The following is a 14,264-nucleotide window of genomic DNA, read 5'->3' as shown; positions in this document are numbered from 1 at the left end:
TTAAATATGGATATTTAGCTTAAAATCATCTCTGTGCAATAATATTCTGATAATTTAGTGGTTTCTAATATATAAAACTAACATTGGAGGGTATAGTTCCTTCAATGTTATTTATTAGAAATCGGATATCAAGACACTCCTGCTGAGTCTGTTCACTGGAACTTTATCGGAATGTAAGCCAAAAGTATTTAGTTAGTTCTTTTCCGTGCAGTAATTCTTGGTAGTATTGGTTAAGTGGGTTGGGTGGACAATAAGGCTAAATCACCGTAAAGTCGCTGGTAACTGGGTCACGAACCGACCTACGCTTCTTCAATCTCTCTACTAATCAATAGATGATCTGTAAGATTGTCTGCGGCTGTGGCATGGTGAATCTTTTCGAGCAAATCGTAATTACTACCCTTGCAGGGCCTGCAGTCAATTACGACTTTTCCTATTACCATATTTTTTTCTACCGTTCGAAAAAGGTGAGCAATTTTTCCGCCATTCAAAATGTTCGGTTGACTTCTCTTTGCTATAAAAACTCAATGAAAGGAATAATCTTTCTCGTTCGTTTCTTGACCGTGACGTGGAGTTTTTAAAGATTCCCGAAGCATCAAAGACCAGTCTGTAAGTTAGATATCGGTTTCTTAGGGTATTGAAAGGATCTTTTATTTTGAGGTCGGCAAACTTTTTTTACATCATATTTTGCATAATATATTATGTTCCGGTCGGATGGTTCTAATTATTTCGTGAACGTCAAAGCAATCACAGTTTGAATATAGTTTCAAAGCACTTCGAGCTTGTAATATGTACATTTGACAATTAGCAGTGCAGTTCCAAACAGCTTCAAATGTTTCAGTTTGCTTTGAGCACTATTATACTGCATACGGGCCACTTGCACCAACTTTGTAGAGTACTTCGCTACACAGTACTCTACCAAATCGTAACTCAGTTTAATTTCCAAGAAGTTCAAGCAAACAAAGCATATTATGTGCGGTGGACAAAATGTTAAACATTTAGCGTAAGTTGTTTGCCAAATACGAAGAGCACCCTTCAAGTATTTGCAACTAATCATACATAAAGTCCGTTACGCAACTCTTGTTTTTCGTATTTTATTTAAAATACTACAACAGAACCAGATAAAGGAAAATCGATCTGACATTTCGCTTATTAAAATTAATAAACGAGGCAGTTAAGACAAACATAAAATGTAAGCGCTAACATAAAATCATACTAAACCGTTCATAGACTCCCAAGGATTATCTAGAACTTTCATTATAAATAAGATTATATTAGAACATTTAGGAACAACCTTTTGGCTTAAACTTAATCAAAGTATCAAATAGAACCCTATCTGTTTACCCACTAAACAAAGCACCCAAAATACGAGTTATTTTCTAAAGGTACCTCTTAGATGGTAATTACTGGGCTGATAGCTATAATGAAAGGTTTGTCCTACTTTAAGTAGCGATAACGTTTTACGGGAGAACCCGTTGTTTCCGAGCCAAACATTCGTTTAGACAGATTTCGATTGTTATTATTTAGAAAAAAAAAATACAAAGGGCGGTCCATTTTACATTTAAACGACTACTTAACAATTATTTAACTTTCAGAAAGAGAAAAGTCTTCATTCTTTTTAATCAAACTAATTATGACAAATGTCCGCACCCAGTGCTCATAAATCAAATTCAAGTCCTAATCTTTGTCCAGAAAAACGTGTTTTATTTTTATTTGAAATAGATGACAACATTACAAAGAATTACTCAAATAAGCCCAGACATGCACGCCTACACAAATGGTCCACCTTACTGTGACCACCTGCCATCCTGTCGCATGAAAAAAATACAAAGTACGAATAATGTAATACAATACGCTGCGAGCAGATGCGGAACTATAAAAAAAATATGCCACCTGCTTGTTTGGCACTCGACAGGACGTAAAAATCTGGGCCAGGCAAAGGTGCTGAACGATCGTTCGAGTAACGTCAAAAGCTTTCCGATAAAACGACACTGTAGATAAATTTTGAAGCAAACTGATCGATTCTAAATTGTTTTGGAGATTGACAACAAGAGCTCGTCAAACCCTTATTGTGAAAATTGGATCGAGCAGCAATTTCGTTCAGCTAGGAATAAAACTTACAGCTGAAAATCGGTGTGTATTGCGAAGGCCGATGACCACAGTATGGTAAAATTATACAAAGAATAAAAAGTAAATACAAATGTTCAAATATTCAAATGTAGGTATTTCTCAGAATTCTGAATTCGCAATCGTGCCAAACCAACACTAGAGATCGTGACCTAGCATGGTTTGTTGGGGCAACATGCCTAATACATTCAATGAAATAGCAAAATTTATTGCGCAGCGAACGAACTATAGATTTAGTCAAATTCAACCAACATATCAACGTGAGCCAAATATCAAAGGAAAAATGTTTACGCTATGAATCGGATAAAAAACGAGTTTCTTTCACACAACCAAACAGTTGAAAATCGAGAGCCGAATTTGGCTCTCTTTTTCAATCCTATTTTTGCAAAGCATGCAGCTGAATCCATTTCAATCGAACACGCCAAATAGATCATCCGGACGCTATCAGTCTCTATTGACAGTTACAGATTTTAGGTAACTAGTAAGTGTTCGAAAATATCGGCTAACTATAGTAGTAGACTTACATTTATAACATCAATGAAATGACAAGTCTGAGCAGAGCGAATGATAAATCAGTGAAGCCTATCAAGAACCGGATCGAACTATTTCACGAGATCATTATCTTCATGAGGTCTTAATAAAAGTTTGCCACAATGTCTGACACCTCTTGGAATGAATTCAATTACAGATACGTAGGTACACGAATTTAGGTAGAATTGTCGAGAAGACTCCATTACAGTTTGTCTGAATGAACACTTTGTAGGAACCGTTATCAGGGACCCTTTGGAAAGGAAAATACTTTCTGTACACTCCGTGGCCTCTTCTTTATATAAATGCTCAGGTTATCAAAGAACTCAGTGAAACGCTTTTGTATTGTGTCCCCAGGGCCCTAGAATGTGCCAGGAACCAGTAAATGATTACTTTTCATGCAAATTTTATACCAAGTATGGATATATTATGTTTCAACCTTAGTATCGCTTGAACACGTAGGTACTTAATCTACTTATCATTTGTATAAGATTAATTATACAAAAGTTATCAAAGAGGTTGTTTAACATATATAAGTCTTGTTACTGTTTTATTTCGGGATGAAAACGTTAAATAATTTAAGTGTTAACGCGGTAATCATGTTCGACACGCTCCACCTATTCACAGACAAGCTCGACAACTTTTTAGCATTCATCTACCAGCACTATGACAAATTGTTAAACGCGAACAATGACAAGATTGCCAATTATAGTTGGACCACACCCAGTACTGTGACTAGGTAATCCTAACTATGATCTAATGCTAACTTCGTGAGTTTGGTGTAAACTAAGTACGACGTAGTTACCAACATAGTGTATTTTTAACTTTAGCATTACAACTAGTATTTTCCAGCCATTCTAAATTTAGTGATGCAGCTAGATTATGACTCCGACAATGGAACAGTCGACAATGTAGAAACGTAATACAAGCGTTGTATCGTCTGCACCATTGTCTGACGGATGGTTATGTAACGTGAATATTAAATAGCGTAGTTTATATTTTAATTATTTGCATGGTCAGTTATTTCAACTAAAGCTTTGTTTCTTTTGCGCGACCACCATTTTTCGAGTTTACTCGACGAGTTCGTGTCCTTTTACCGTAAACTATTATGCCATCACAGTTGTTTCCCTGGCCGACGTAGCCCATTTTACATTAAGCAACTTTTCCCTAGATTCCAAGTACAAAACATTGTTAAGAATACAAAATTCAGTTGCGACTTTCAAAGAGTTCATTTATTTGATTCCCTTTAAGATTTTTATCTCCCACGGACTTCGTTTACTCGGAGCAGATAGAATCTTTTCCTCATAAATTTTCTTATCTTACGGTACTTTGTCCACAATTGAGCAACAGTATTGAGGACGCCAGGGCTCCGTGAAATTGATTCTGAGACAGTCTGAGATTGCGACGCTGCGCGGTGCACCAGGCGCGAGTCACGACCATGGCGGAACACATCAATGTGTAGAACGTGCCTTCGACTCCGTGCTTATTAAAACTACAGAAACGTTTCTTGAATATCATAAAGTGTCTTTTCATACATAAGCCATAGAAATCTCCACATTGCTTGGTCATAAAATTATCAAGTCGTTCTAAACTTAGCTAGGTAGCTCTCTAGAGCTAGATTATTACCTCATCGCAGGTTGGCATAACATCTTCAAGTTAGTTGGGATTAGTATTCAGGAGCTCAAGTCAGTTACGTGCTAATAGCTTAACCACGGATCATTGTCCCTTACTCGGTTTAAAACTGACTCTTCAATTTCCTTTTTTTAACGATTTCCAGTCTAATCTAATTATTACAATTGTTGTTTCGCTTTTATCTGTCGATCATGTTGTTTTCTACAGACAAGAATCTTTGTAAGTCCGCATTACTACAATACCGTGTTCTGGCCTTCAAATGTCTAAGTATAGATGATGTTCATGTGTAATCAGTATTAGTGGCATCAACAACTCGATCTAAAACCGAATATCGATGAAGCTACATTATAAGCGAGTGACATTGTGGATCGAATTCGTATTAGTCACCGACGCGACGTGTAGACATTCAAAATTATGCAAATATCAAATTAACTCGCGGTTAATGCTTGCCATTCGTGATTTTCGACCACCTATTCAGCAGGGGAGGAAGTCTAGAATCGAAATGTTGCCTAAATAATAGGACGATGACTTTGTATGATATAAGTATTTGCGGTTTGAATACAGAGTTGCTGATCAATGAAACATTGAATGTGTCTGCTTTGTTTTATAATGTGCATGTAAATTGAATACTTATAAATATGAACGTATGCACCTATGTTTGTACCTATATCGTTTTTCTGCAGCGCAGCGGTATCGCTTCCTGTCGATACTGCAGCTCTATAAGGTACGCTTGAGGTTTATCTGTACATGTAGGGTGGATAATAAACATCGTGTAGGTCATTCAGATGCTAATGAATAAATATTTCTATTTTTAATGAACTGATTCTTGTTTATATGAACGTCACTCCGATCATTCAATTCTTATTAGAATATTTTCGCGGTCAAAATGGTTCGTCCATTTACTGCAAGCAAGGTCCTTAGGTCTTCTTCTTTATGTGTACCTAGTTATTTGGAATTGTCAACATTTTTTTCTATGCTAGATAAAATAAGTAGACAAAAGGATCCTAGTAACACGGGCGTCGCGTCATATAGTTTTTGATAAATTAATCTTTTCATACTGACAATACCTATTAATTATTATGTTTTAGAGAAAGAAAAACCTCACAGCATATTTTGATACTTTATTTATTAGGTGGGTACATAATCTGTGGTCCAAAAACTGTAATGCTGTATAATCTGGGTTGATTGATTGATGGTCCTTTTTGAGACTCGAGACAGACACTCATTACTTACCAAGTTATTTACGAAGGTTCCCTGTTTGTGTATTACTGAAGGTAATTAGTATATACAGCCTTCAACTTTGTACATAAATCAACCAGAGCCAATCACAGGACATAGTACTTTCGTAATTTATATCGGAAATTGATCAATTCGGTCCCAGATGCTTCATTTTCCAATACAATCAATGCTTATTATTTTAGTTTAGGAGTTAGTCTAGTTTTTATCAGATTAAAATTGTATCATGAAACTTTGATGTCTATCATACATTCATGTTTGACTTGACTTAATATTTAACACAAGTAATGTTTGGTGTATGGTAACCATGGCGATGTGAGTCCATGTAAGCAAGTACTGTAATATTCAGTACCAGCCTTGAACCCAAAGAAAAGTTGTAGACATGTCTGCTTGATATTACCTAGTTTATTTATTACTGTGGTTAGTCATACTTTATGGTAACAGAAAGTATATTTTCATTAAGGGTTATTTGAAGTGAAACCACCCATAAGACAATGGATATAAGGCTGTATTTGCTTTTACCTTGTAATTTAGAGCTTAAAAGAATTTTTAGAAACCATTCTTGTGTAAGGGCACAAGATTTTACTTTTCCTAGGATAAGAAAAGGGTTTTAATGTTCATGTTTTACAGCCATATAAATTAGGAAGCAGCCAGTATTGTGTGTTCAAACGGAAATGCAGTTCTAATCAAAAAGATTTTATGCATCTCACGATAATTAAAATGGAACCGTGTCTTGCTAATTGGGTTTACAAACATTCAAACATTGCTGTTTTGTTATGAAATGGTGAATCATATCTCATATGCTGAAAACTTTTTACCTGTCAAAAAAAATGAGCAAATAAGATATCCTTCATTATGTACCTTGTAAACACACAAGAACAAGAAAAGCCAATTAGGCTGGATGATTTTTTTTTATTAAATATTTGGATAAGACCGATAAGGACCTAAACTAAATTCAGATTTTACTTTGAATGTTTATTCTAATTCTAATACAGAGTTTCCTAATAGCTTCACAAGCCAGACTAAACACAGAGAGAGAGAACAGTTATTTTCATAGTTTATCTGTAGAGCTTTAAATATATCTTATACTTTTGAACAGAGTGATGAAATAATGAGGTCATTGATGACCCTAGGAACCAGGAATAGCTGTGTGAGTACAGCTACTTGATCAAAACATTGAGTAACATTCATCAAGCCAATGAATCAACTGCAAAAACGAAGCCAGCGGTCGCCAGCGGTCGCCCACGGCACGAGAGGTGGCGCGGAGCCGCGCAGCGAGCCTGCCAGTGTGTGTGTATGCATTGTGCATGGCAAGAAGTCGTCAAGCCGGTCTCACTATCTAACACCCACTCAACACTCAAGCCACACGGTACCGCATACACCTCTGACCAATCCCATCGACGCTTCACACACGAGTTTCAACCATTTTCATTTTAAAATAAATGCATAACACAAGAAAAAAGGCACAAACTTCATCTCGTATTTAGATCACACCGTTATGTTATTTCTGAATGAAAAATGACTCAGATGACCAATATAAATAATTTTGACCCAAATTACTCTGCTACACACACCGGTGAAATTGGGTAAATGATAACAAAATAAATAAAACACACGTAAAAATTACGTACCTTCATTGTCGTTGTTTCCCTCAGCGCCGTACACCGAAGTCACCAAAACTCCGAGGCACAAAACGCTCAAAAACCTCACAATCATTTTAACTGATTATAATCTCGCACTGAGTTCACAGTTTAATCGAAAATAACAATTTATACACTCGACATAGTCAAACCGATGACACTCGCGCTGCCGAGCAGCGATCAGCCTTTCGCAAATGGCGGCGGATGACGGATGTGTTCATCGATTGCACTCAGGTTGGGGCGTTTACGAAGAGGCTTATAGAACTAAAGAATATTCTTGCAACACCAACCACGTGGGAAAGCGGAAAACACTACTCAAATATTTTAAAACGAAAATTATATTGTAGGAAATATACATTTTTATGTCTAAATCACATTTCTCAAATACTATCAGAATAGAGTGTTTTAATAAACAAACGACGTAGATTGTAAATGTGATGTTTGATAATGGCAACTCCAAAGTATATAAATTCACTTCATCTCTTTTACTCGCTCTAAGTATACCCTTGTTAAAAAGAGATACATCAACATTGAAACATCATGTTCGAACTTGACTTCAATGTCACTTTCTAAAAAATAGGGAAATCTGCAGGAGTAAGATATGCAACATTGAAAATTATGGTATTTTGTACGTAAATTATATTGTTTCAATTTATTTCAGTTTTTATATAATTGCAATTATATTGTGTGATATTTAAAATTGTTTAAATTTGAAGCTTGATGGTCACTGATAGAAGCAGATTATTAATTCAAAAAGGCGTTTTTATGTCACTTTTATTACTCACGAATTACATACAAACAATATAAATGTCTTGTATGATGCAACATGTTCAAAACTTTTATCTTTGTGTCATTCCCTCGTATTGTGCTTAGACCTTATATTCTTTTGAATATGTAGGTACTTATTATCAGTAGTAACAGATAAATAGAAATACACCTCAAATTTTTGATACATATTTTATAATTGAAAAAATGTTTTAAGTAAATTCGAATTTGTTACTTTGTATATATCATTAAAAATGTTTTCAACGTTTTGTTGTTTACTATTTATTTTTTCGTATTTAGTATGTAGATGCTTATTCCGTTAGTCTTGACATTATAAATTAAACTAATAATGAAAAATAACGCTACATGAAATAAAACAATGAAACAATTCTATAAAATACATTTTAAAACTAAAATATTTACAAAATTTATTTTAAGGGAAAGCAACTTCGTAAATGCACAAGGAAAAGAAAAGTTGAGTGCGCAATGAATTATTTTTTCGCTTGGCAACACCGCAGTTTCGAAAGTTCAATTTCGCATGGCGGACGTGCAAGTGAACTCTGTTATTTGTTGGTGATAATTTCATTTATTATCTCGTTGTGATTCCCTATGGAAAGACAAATTCTGATGCTTCTATTTCTTTGTGGTCGTGCTTTATTCATTCCTTAACATCAGATGATGCTAAAGTTTTATTTATAGTTGCATTTGTGTGAACTGCATAGTGTTTCTCAAAAATGGGAAAATGTGACGAAGCTAACGTCGAAGTTAGCATGGGGGACTCGGCGTCCCCTACTATGAAACCTGATAATTTCTCGTTCACCCCGCCTCCAGAGGCTCCGGTGTTTGAGCCTACGCCAGAGGAATTCTTGGACCCCCTGGCATACATCAGCAAAATACGACCAATCGCCGAGAAGTCGGGCATTTGCAAGATAAAACCTCCAGCGGTGAGTAAATTTCTTTGTTTCCACGAGTAGGGAGTGTGTAAATAGGCGTTTAAAGAGCATTATTCTCGCTAAAACACGAATATTGAGTAGTTTTCTAACCATAAAACCACTCGCGAATTACGTGTGATGCAACCATATTACCTCGACTTATTATGCTGCTCGTTATCTAAATTTAATTTTTACCTTCTAATCCCGTGTATTACGTGTCAAGTGTCGTCTGAATTAGGTTTGCAGCTCAATATTTTGTTTATTTGGCCATAAATGCAGTTGCATATTGTGTTGTGGAGACTGGTTGCCATTTTGTGTCATGCCCTCCTGCCTACGATAGTTTAGATAAAAAAAGAACTATTGCGAGTTTTTGTCGTGACTAACTGTAATTTCCTCAGAAGTTGTCAAATATAGACAAAAATTTGACAATGAGGAGTACTGTGGCAGGATTATTAGCATTTGAAATGGTGGCCAAGGCACTAAGAGAATGAATGTGCACTTTGCTATACAATATCCAACCAAATTATTGGTATGCAAGACCTACTTTCTGAATATTGCTCTGTGGATTTGTTTAAAACACACACAGGGACAAGATTGCTTTGTCATCCACAAGTTTTAAATAAAAAAAGAATAAAAATTGTAGTGTAGTCAGTAAAGATAATTAGGAGACACAATTAGGAAATACCATAAAGTAGTGGGTTGAAGTTAAATGTTTAGATGTTGCATAACATTTGTGATAAATCAATAATTTACAAGTTTATCTTTAATATTTTGTATACTTTTAGATAAAATGGGCAACTAAACCATGTAAAAAATTGTAAAACAATAATTTGTCTGTCAATCACTTCTTGGTTGCTTTAATTAAAATTTTCATTATTGTTATAAGCTAGGTAGGTACTTTCTGCATGAAATAGTTAGATAATTAAATGTTCTAAGTGTGGCCAAGACCATCTAGAAGCTTTTTATCAGGAACACTATACTAGAGATAAATCTGTCTATTGTATTATTTGCTCCTTGACTGCCCTGATAATTTACTACTTGACAATATATGGAAGTGACAGTGGTATATTTTAATATACAAAGACTTGCTTTTTTCCACTAAAAACTAATTAATGACACTTATATCCCTAATAAACTGGTGTGGGTGATAAAATACAAATTAAAAAATAAAACTACACTTCCCATGTTTTTGAGTGCCAATTATTTAAAGAGCTTTCTACTATGTGTGCCAAAGTCTTCTAATTTAATAACCACTGGGCTGCCATATTAATTTTTAGATCCGGAAGTAACGTTATTGAACATTTACCCTTATAATAATTAAAGTGTCAGTCAATCTTAAGCAACCATTTTATTTATCCTAGCACATACTATTATGTGTATGGTTTTGTCAAATGTATTCCTGACCATAATGCCAGATACAAAAGGGCAGATAATACCATGCCAGAAAATACCATGTGTCAATTTCTGCTGCTTGTAGTTAGTAATTGTCAAGTGTTTAGGTGTCATTAAATAATAACCTTGCCATCATTATAGTTTTACTCAAATTGGTTAGTGTATAGTGTGAAATATAAGTTCCAAAAAACAATATATTTAGGTATTGTTCCTCAACACTTATTTGAAGTGTGGTGATTTCTTCTTACACTACATTCCTTTAGTAACTTACAATGTGTCACTAAAATTGAGAAAATATGTATCAGTAGTAATATAGGGTATTTAACAAAATAATATGTCGTTTGGTGTAAGAAATAGTAAAAAAAAACAGTATGTACCTACTTAAGTATTTTGAGTACATTTGTTCCGAACACAATACAAAAAAATACCTACCTGTCTTTGTGTTTTTATCGTTTTACAACAACAGCTTACAGAGGGATATCCCCATGTTGATTTCAGTATCTTTAATATAAATAGTGAATTTAATAACATTGTGTGAATTTAATAATTTTTAGTGACTTTACTTGTATACAAAATGTTGACATCAAATTATGATAATACTGCTAAAAGGCTATATTATTTTGTACTGTTATATTCATAAAAACAGTAGAGTAATATAGTGTTCTACACTCTGTTTGTTTACTTACTTGATTGATTTCCTTTGTGAATGATTCATCTTTTTGTACTTAACCTAATTTTGAGGTTTCCTTATAAGGAGTTTTCAGAAATGTAAAGTTTTGCTACCAGTTTTGTTTAACCTACTTTGTAAATACCAGTGTGACTGACCCAATAGCTGTAAAAAATAGTATGAAGGTTAGATATTTAATTGACCTACTGACTGAATCGTGGTCAGCCTGACAACTCCCTAATATCTAATTTATGTTGCACAAGTGATCATTAAATGAAGTTACATTTAAAAAGGAATTTGTTACTGTTTCATGATGGTGTCTATTTGTGAAAGTGCCACTGGATACAAATTACAATAAAATAAAAGAAATCAGTTGTTCTGTGAGCTACAGTTACTTTCATACAGATTTCAATGAAAATTAACTTTCTCATAACAATGCAACATTAATGTTCCTAGATAGGGAATCAGTAATGTGCTTATAATGTTTGTGATAGGATTTGCTCTTTGAAACTATAAACTTGGAGTGGATTTTTGTCATTAAGTGTCAAAACAATACATAATTGTAAGTAGCAGGAACCTAATCCTACTAGTTCTGCTTAATGATTAAAAGTATGCAGTTACCTTAACTAGCATCTAAACCATCTTTATTTTACAGTTTCATAGACATTTTAGTGGTAATTCAAGAAATAATATTTATTGACAGGTTTTGAGTGGAATGTATATTATTATGAAATAATATTGTGATCCTCTCAAAGTAATTATAAATTATTATTAATAAACATTTAGTATTACGAAGTATGTACTTTAGTTGTATGCCATATAATCTAAATACTCCAATACATCTAAGTAGTGACAGTTAATATCACCAAGCCCTTGGTTCCTTTTCAAGGAACAATGTTATCATTGGCAAAGATAAAAGCTTACGAAAAATGTAGATTGGGTATGTTATTATGCAATTACATCCTTGAACTACATAATTTCAAAGTTATTTTAACTTTTCTTTTGTGATGTTGCTGATATAATTGATTTTTGTTCTTTTTTCCAAGTTTCAGATTCAGATTTCCTTATAACTACATGTGTGTGAAATGTTAAAAATTAAAACAAATGTTTGTTTACAGCACTGGCAGCCTCCATTTGCAGTTGATGTGGATCGGTTACGATTCACACCGAGGATACAGAGGCTCAATGAGCTGGAGGTAAGCAGCACTATAAGTTTCTTTTATTCTTTGTTTACAAAATATTTAAGTTGGTAGCTATTTCTGAATTTGAAGTAGAACATGTTATTAGTCAATAGTTTATGTTTATGTGGTGTTCTTACATGACAGTTTACATAAGTGTGATGAAAGCTTAAAGGGTCCTAGTACATATGTAGGTAGTTTTTGTCTACCCTCATAAGATGTTTATTACTAATTAATGTGTGGGTTCATGATAAACAAAAGTGATTTTCTTAAATCAAACAGTTTAACTGATTATTATACCCACTTTACAGCAAGATTGTGTAGAATTAATTAATTATCGGCCTGTAGCCAAATGCCACTTAGTGCTTGTCTACCGAAGAAGTAGAATACTCAATATATGATACTGACAGGTGTCAAAATTTACGTCGATCCCATATAATTTAGCTTTCTACTCTTAAAGTCAGGAAAGAAAATTATTTTCTATTTTTTTGGAACAGGTGTAATGGTAAAACATGTATGTAAAGACATTCAACTTGTGTAAACAGTGGCTGTTTGCACAACAAACTATACATTATTGAGTACAGTTAGGAATCAAAGTTGATCAATATTTATTATCTACCTGGTTTAAACTTAAGTTTGTTGCCCTTGACACAAAAAAACAATAAAATAATAATAAGGAGTTTTATGTAAACTGGGTGTTTAAAGTTGTAAGAAGTATCAATTTTTCTGCACTATGGTTTCTATGTAACCCTGTGGAGTATTCTAGTTGCTATATACCCTCATAGTGACCTCATAAAGGCGTGAGTGACTATGTGAGAGATGTTTCTTTTATTTGTTAAAAAAAAAAACTAGGTGTATATTTAGTACACAAAGATGTTTCCTACTTCAATTTTATCAGATTCAAAATAATAATTTTGTATATAAATGTTTTCGTTTTAAATCTTTAAATATTTGTACCTAAGAAACATGTCTTGAACCCTTAATATGAGTTTGGTAAACGAGTGTGCTTCGGCGCTCTGATTGGTTGGTTTACTCGTGCTGGCCAATCAATCGCCAAACACGCACTCGCTTCGATATAAAGCAAACTCGTACTAGAGGCAAACTCCTACTAATTATGATCAAACGCAGCAATATTAGTCCTTACAACACATTAGTAGTTTCAGTCACCTAGTGTTTAATTATCATGCCCTTGAAGTTAACCGGCTAACTTGGTGCTAGTTTAATTTAGCGCTAGGCCCATTATAATTATTACTTTACTCTAAGGTTATTGTCATTAATACTTGAGTAACTGGACAGTGACAAATATAGCATTAACTTGAATTAAAACTTTAGTCAAACAAATATTTTAAACAGTTATTTATTGAATATACTAGTTTACTTTTATTTTGTCAGCACAGCTATGTTTAATTACATTTGTCAAAAACTTAATTACTAATTATCACCAATATTAGCTCCATGGCCCTGACCTTCTTTAATATGTTACATACATTTAATTACATTGGTTTCTCCAAAATTAGTCATTAAAATACAAAAGAATAGTTCAAATGTTTAGCCTCATTTGATAAGTGTTTGTAGTAATTTGGTTTACATCCCAATATACACATTAACAATATGAAAATATGACAGATTTCATATCCACATGATAAGAGGTGTTTTTTCCCAGTAGTGGGTCAATTACATAGGTACTGTTTATGACTTGGTGACAGAATTAGTGATGACTTGGTCTTAAATACCTTATGTCTAAGGTCCGTAATTCTGTAGATACACCAGGATAAACAGGACATATGTTACTCACTAATGATAATTTAGCTTAGAGCAGGTGAAAACTTTATTTTTAATGACAAACAAACCAATAATAGTTTTTACACTTGTTTACATTACTTACTTACTTAACATAATTATGAATTTCCTTTCCCTCAGGCGATTACACGAGTGAAGTTAAACTTCCTCGACCAGATTATAAAGTTTTGGGAGCTGCAGGGCTCCGTGCTGAAGATCCCAACCGTTGAAAGGAAACCGTTGGATCTCTATGCTCTTCACAAGATTGTCAAAGAAGCAGGTATGTTCATAGTTTACATATTTATATTTTTTATTATATGTTGAACTGCTTGATTAAAAAATATTTAAATGTCAATGACATATTCATCTTAAACCTAAATTTAATAAAACT

The 14,264-nt window shown here is 33.8% G+C and overlaps 2 protein-coding genes across 3 annotated transcripts in view; one reads left to right on the top strand and one right to left on the bottom strand.

Annotated features, from left to right (window-relative positions):
• Positions 1-7,382, bottom strand: part of LOC118280741 (calsyntenin-1) — a 162,117-nt gene extending 154,735 nt beyond the window's left edge. The window contains exon 1 of the mRNA XM_050699237.1: positions 7,152-7,382. Within this exon, the coding sequence (XP_050555194.1) occupies positions 7,152-7,236 (85 nt within the window). The 5' untranslated portion in view covers positions 7,237-7,382. The remainder of the gene's footprint in view (positions 1-7,151) is intronic.
• Positions 7,383-8,438: 1,056 nt separating this feature from the next.
• LOC118280611 (lysine-specific demethylase lid) overlaps positions 8,439-14,264 on the top strand; it is a 29,233-nt gene continuing 23,407 nt past the window's right edge. For both annotated transcript variants that reach the window (XM_050699228.1, XM_050699227.1), the window contains exons 1-3: positions 8,439-8,869; positions 12,035-12,112; positions 14,015-14,153. In XM_050699228.1, the coding sequence (XP_050555185.1) occupies positions 8,660-8,869; positions 12,035-12,112; positions 14,015-14,153 (427 nt within the window). In that variant the 5' untranslated portion in view covers positions 8,439-8,659. The remainder of the gene's footprint in view (positions 8,870-12,034; positions 12,113-14,014; positions 14,154-14,264) is intronic.

The sequence above is a fragment of the Spodoptera frugiperda genome, chromosome 16 (assembly GCF_023101765.2).
Source record: "Spodoptera frugiperda isolate SF20-4 chromosome 16, AGI-APGP_CSIRO_Sfru_2.0, whole genome shotgun sequence".
NCBI lineage: Eukaryota > Metazoa > Arthropoda > Insecta > Lepidoptera > Noctuidae > Spodoptera > Spodoptera frugiperda.
This window is presented reverse-complemented; position numbering and strand designations above follow the sequence as displayed.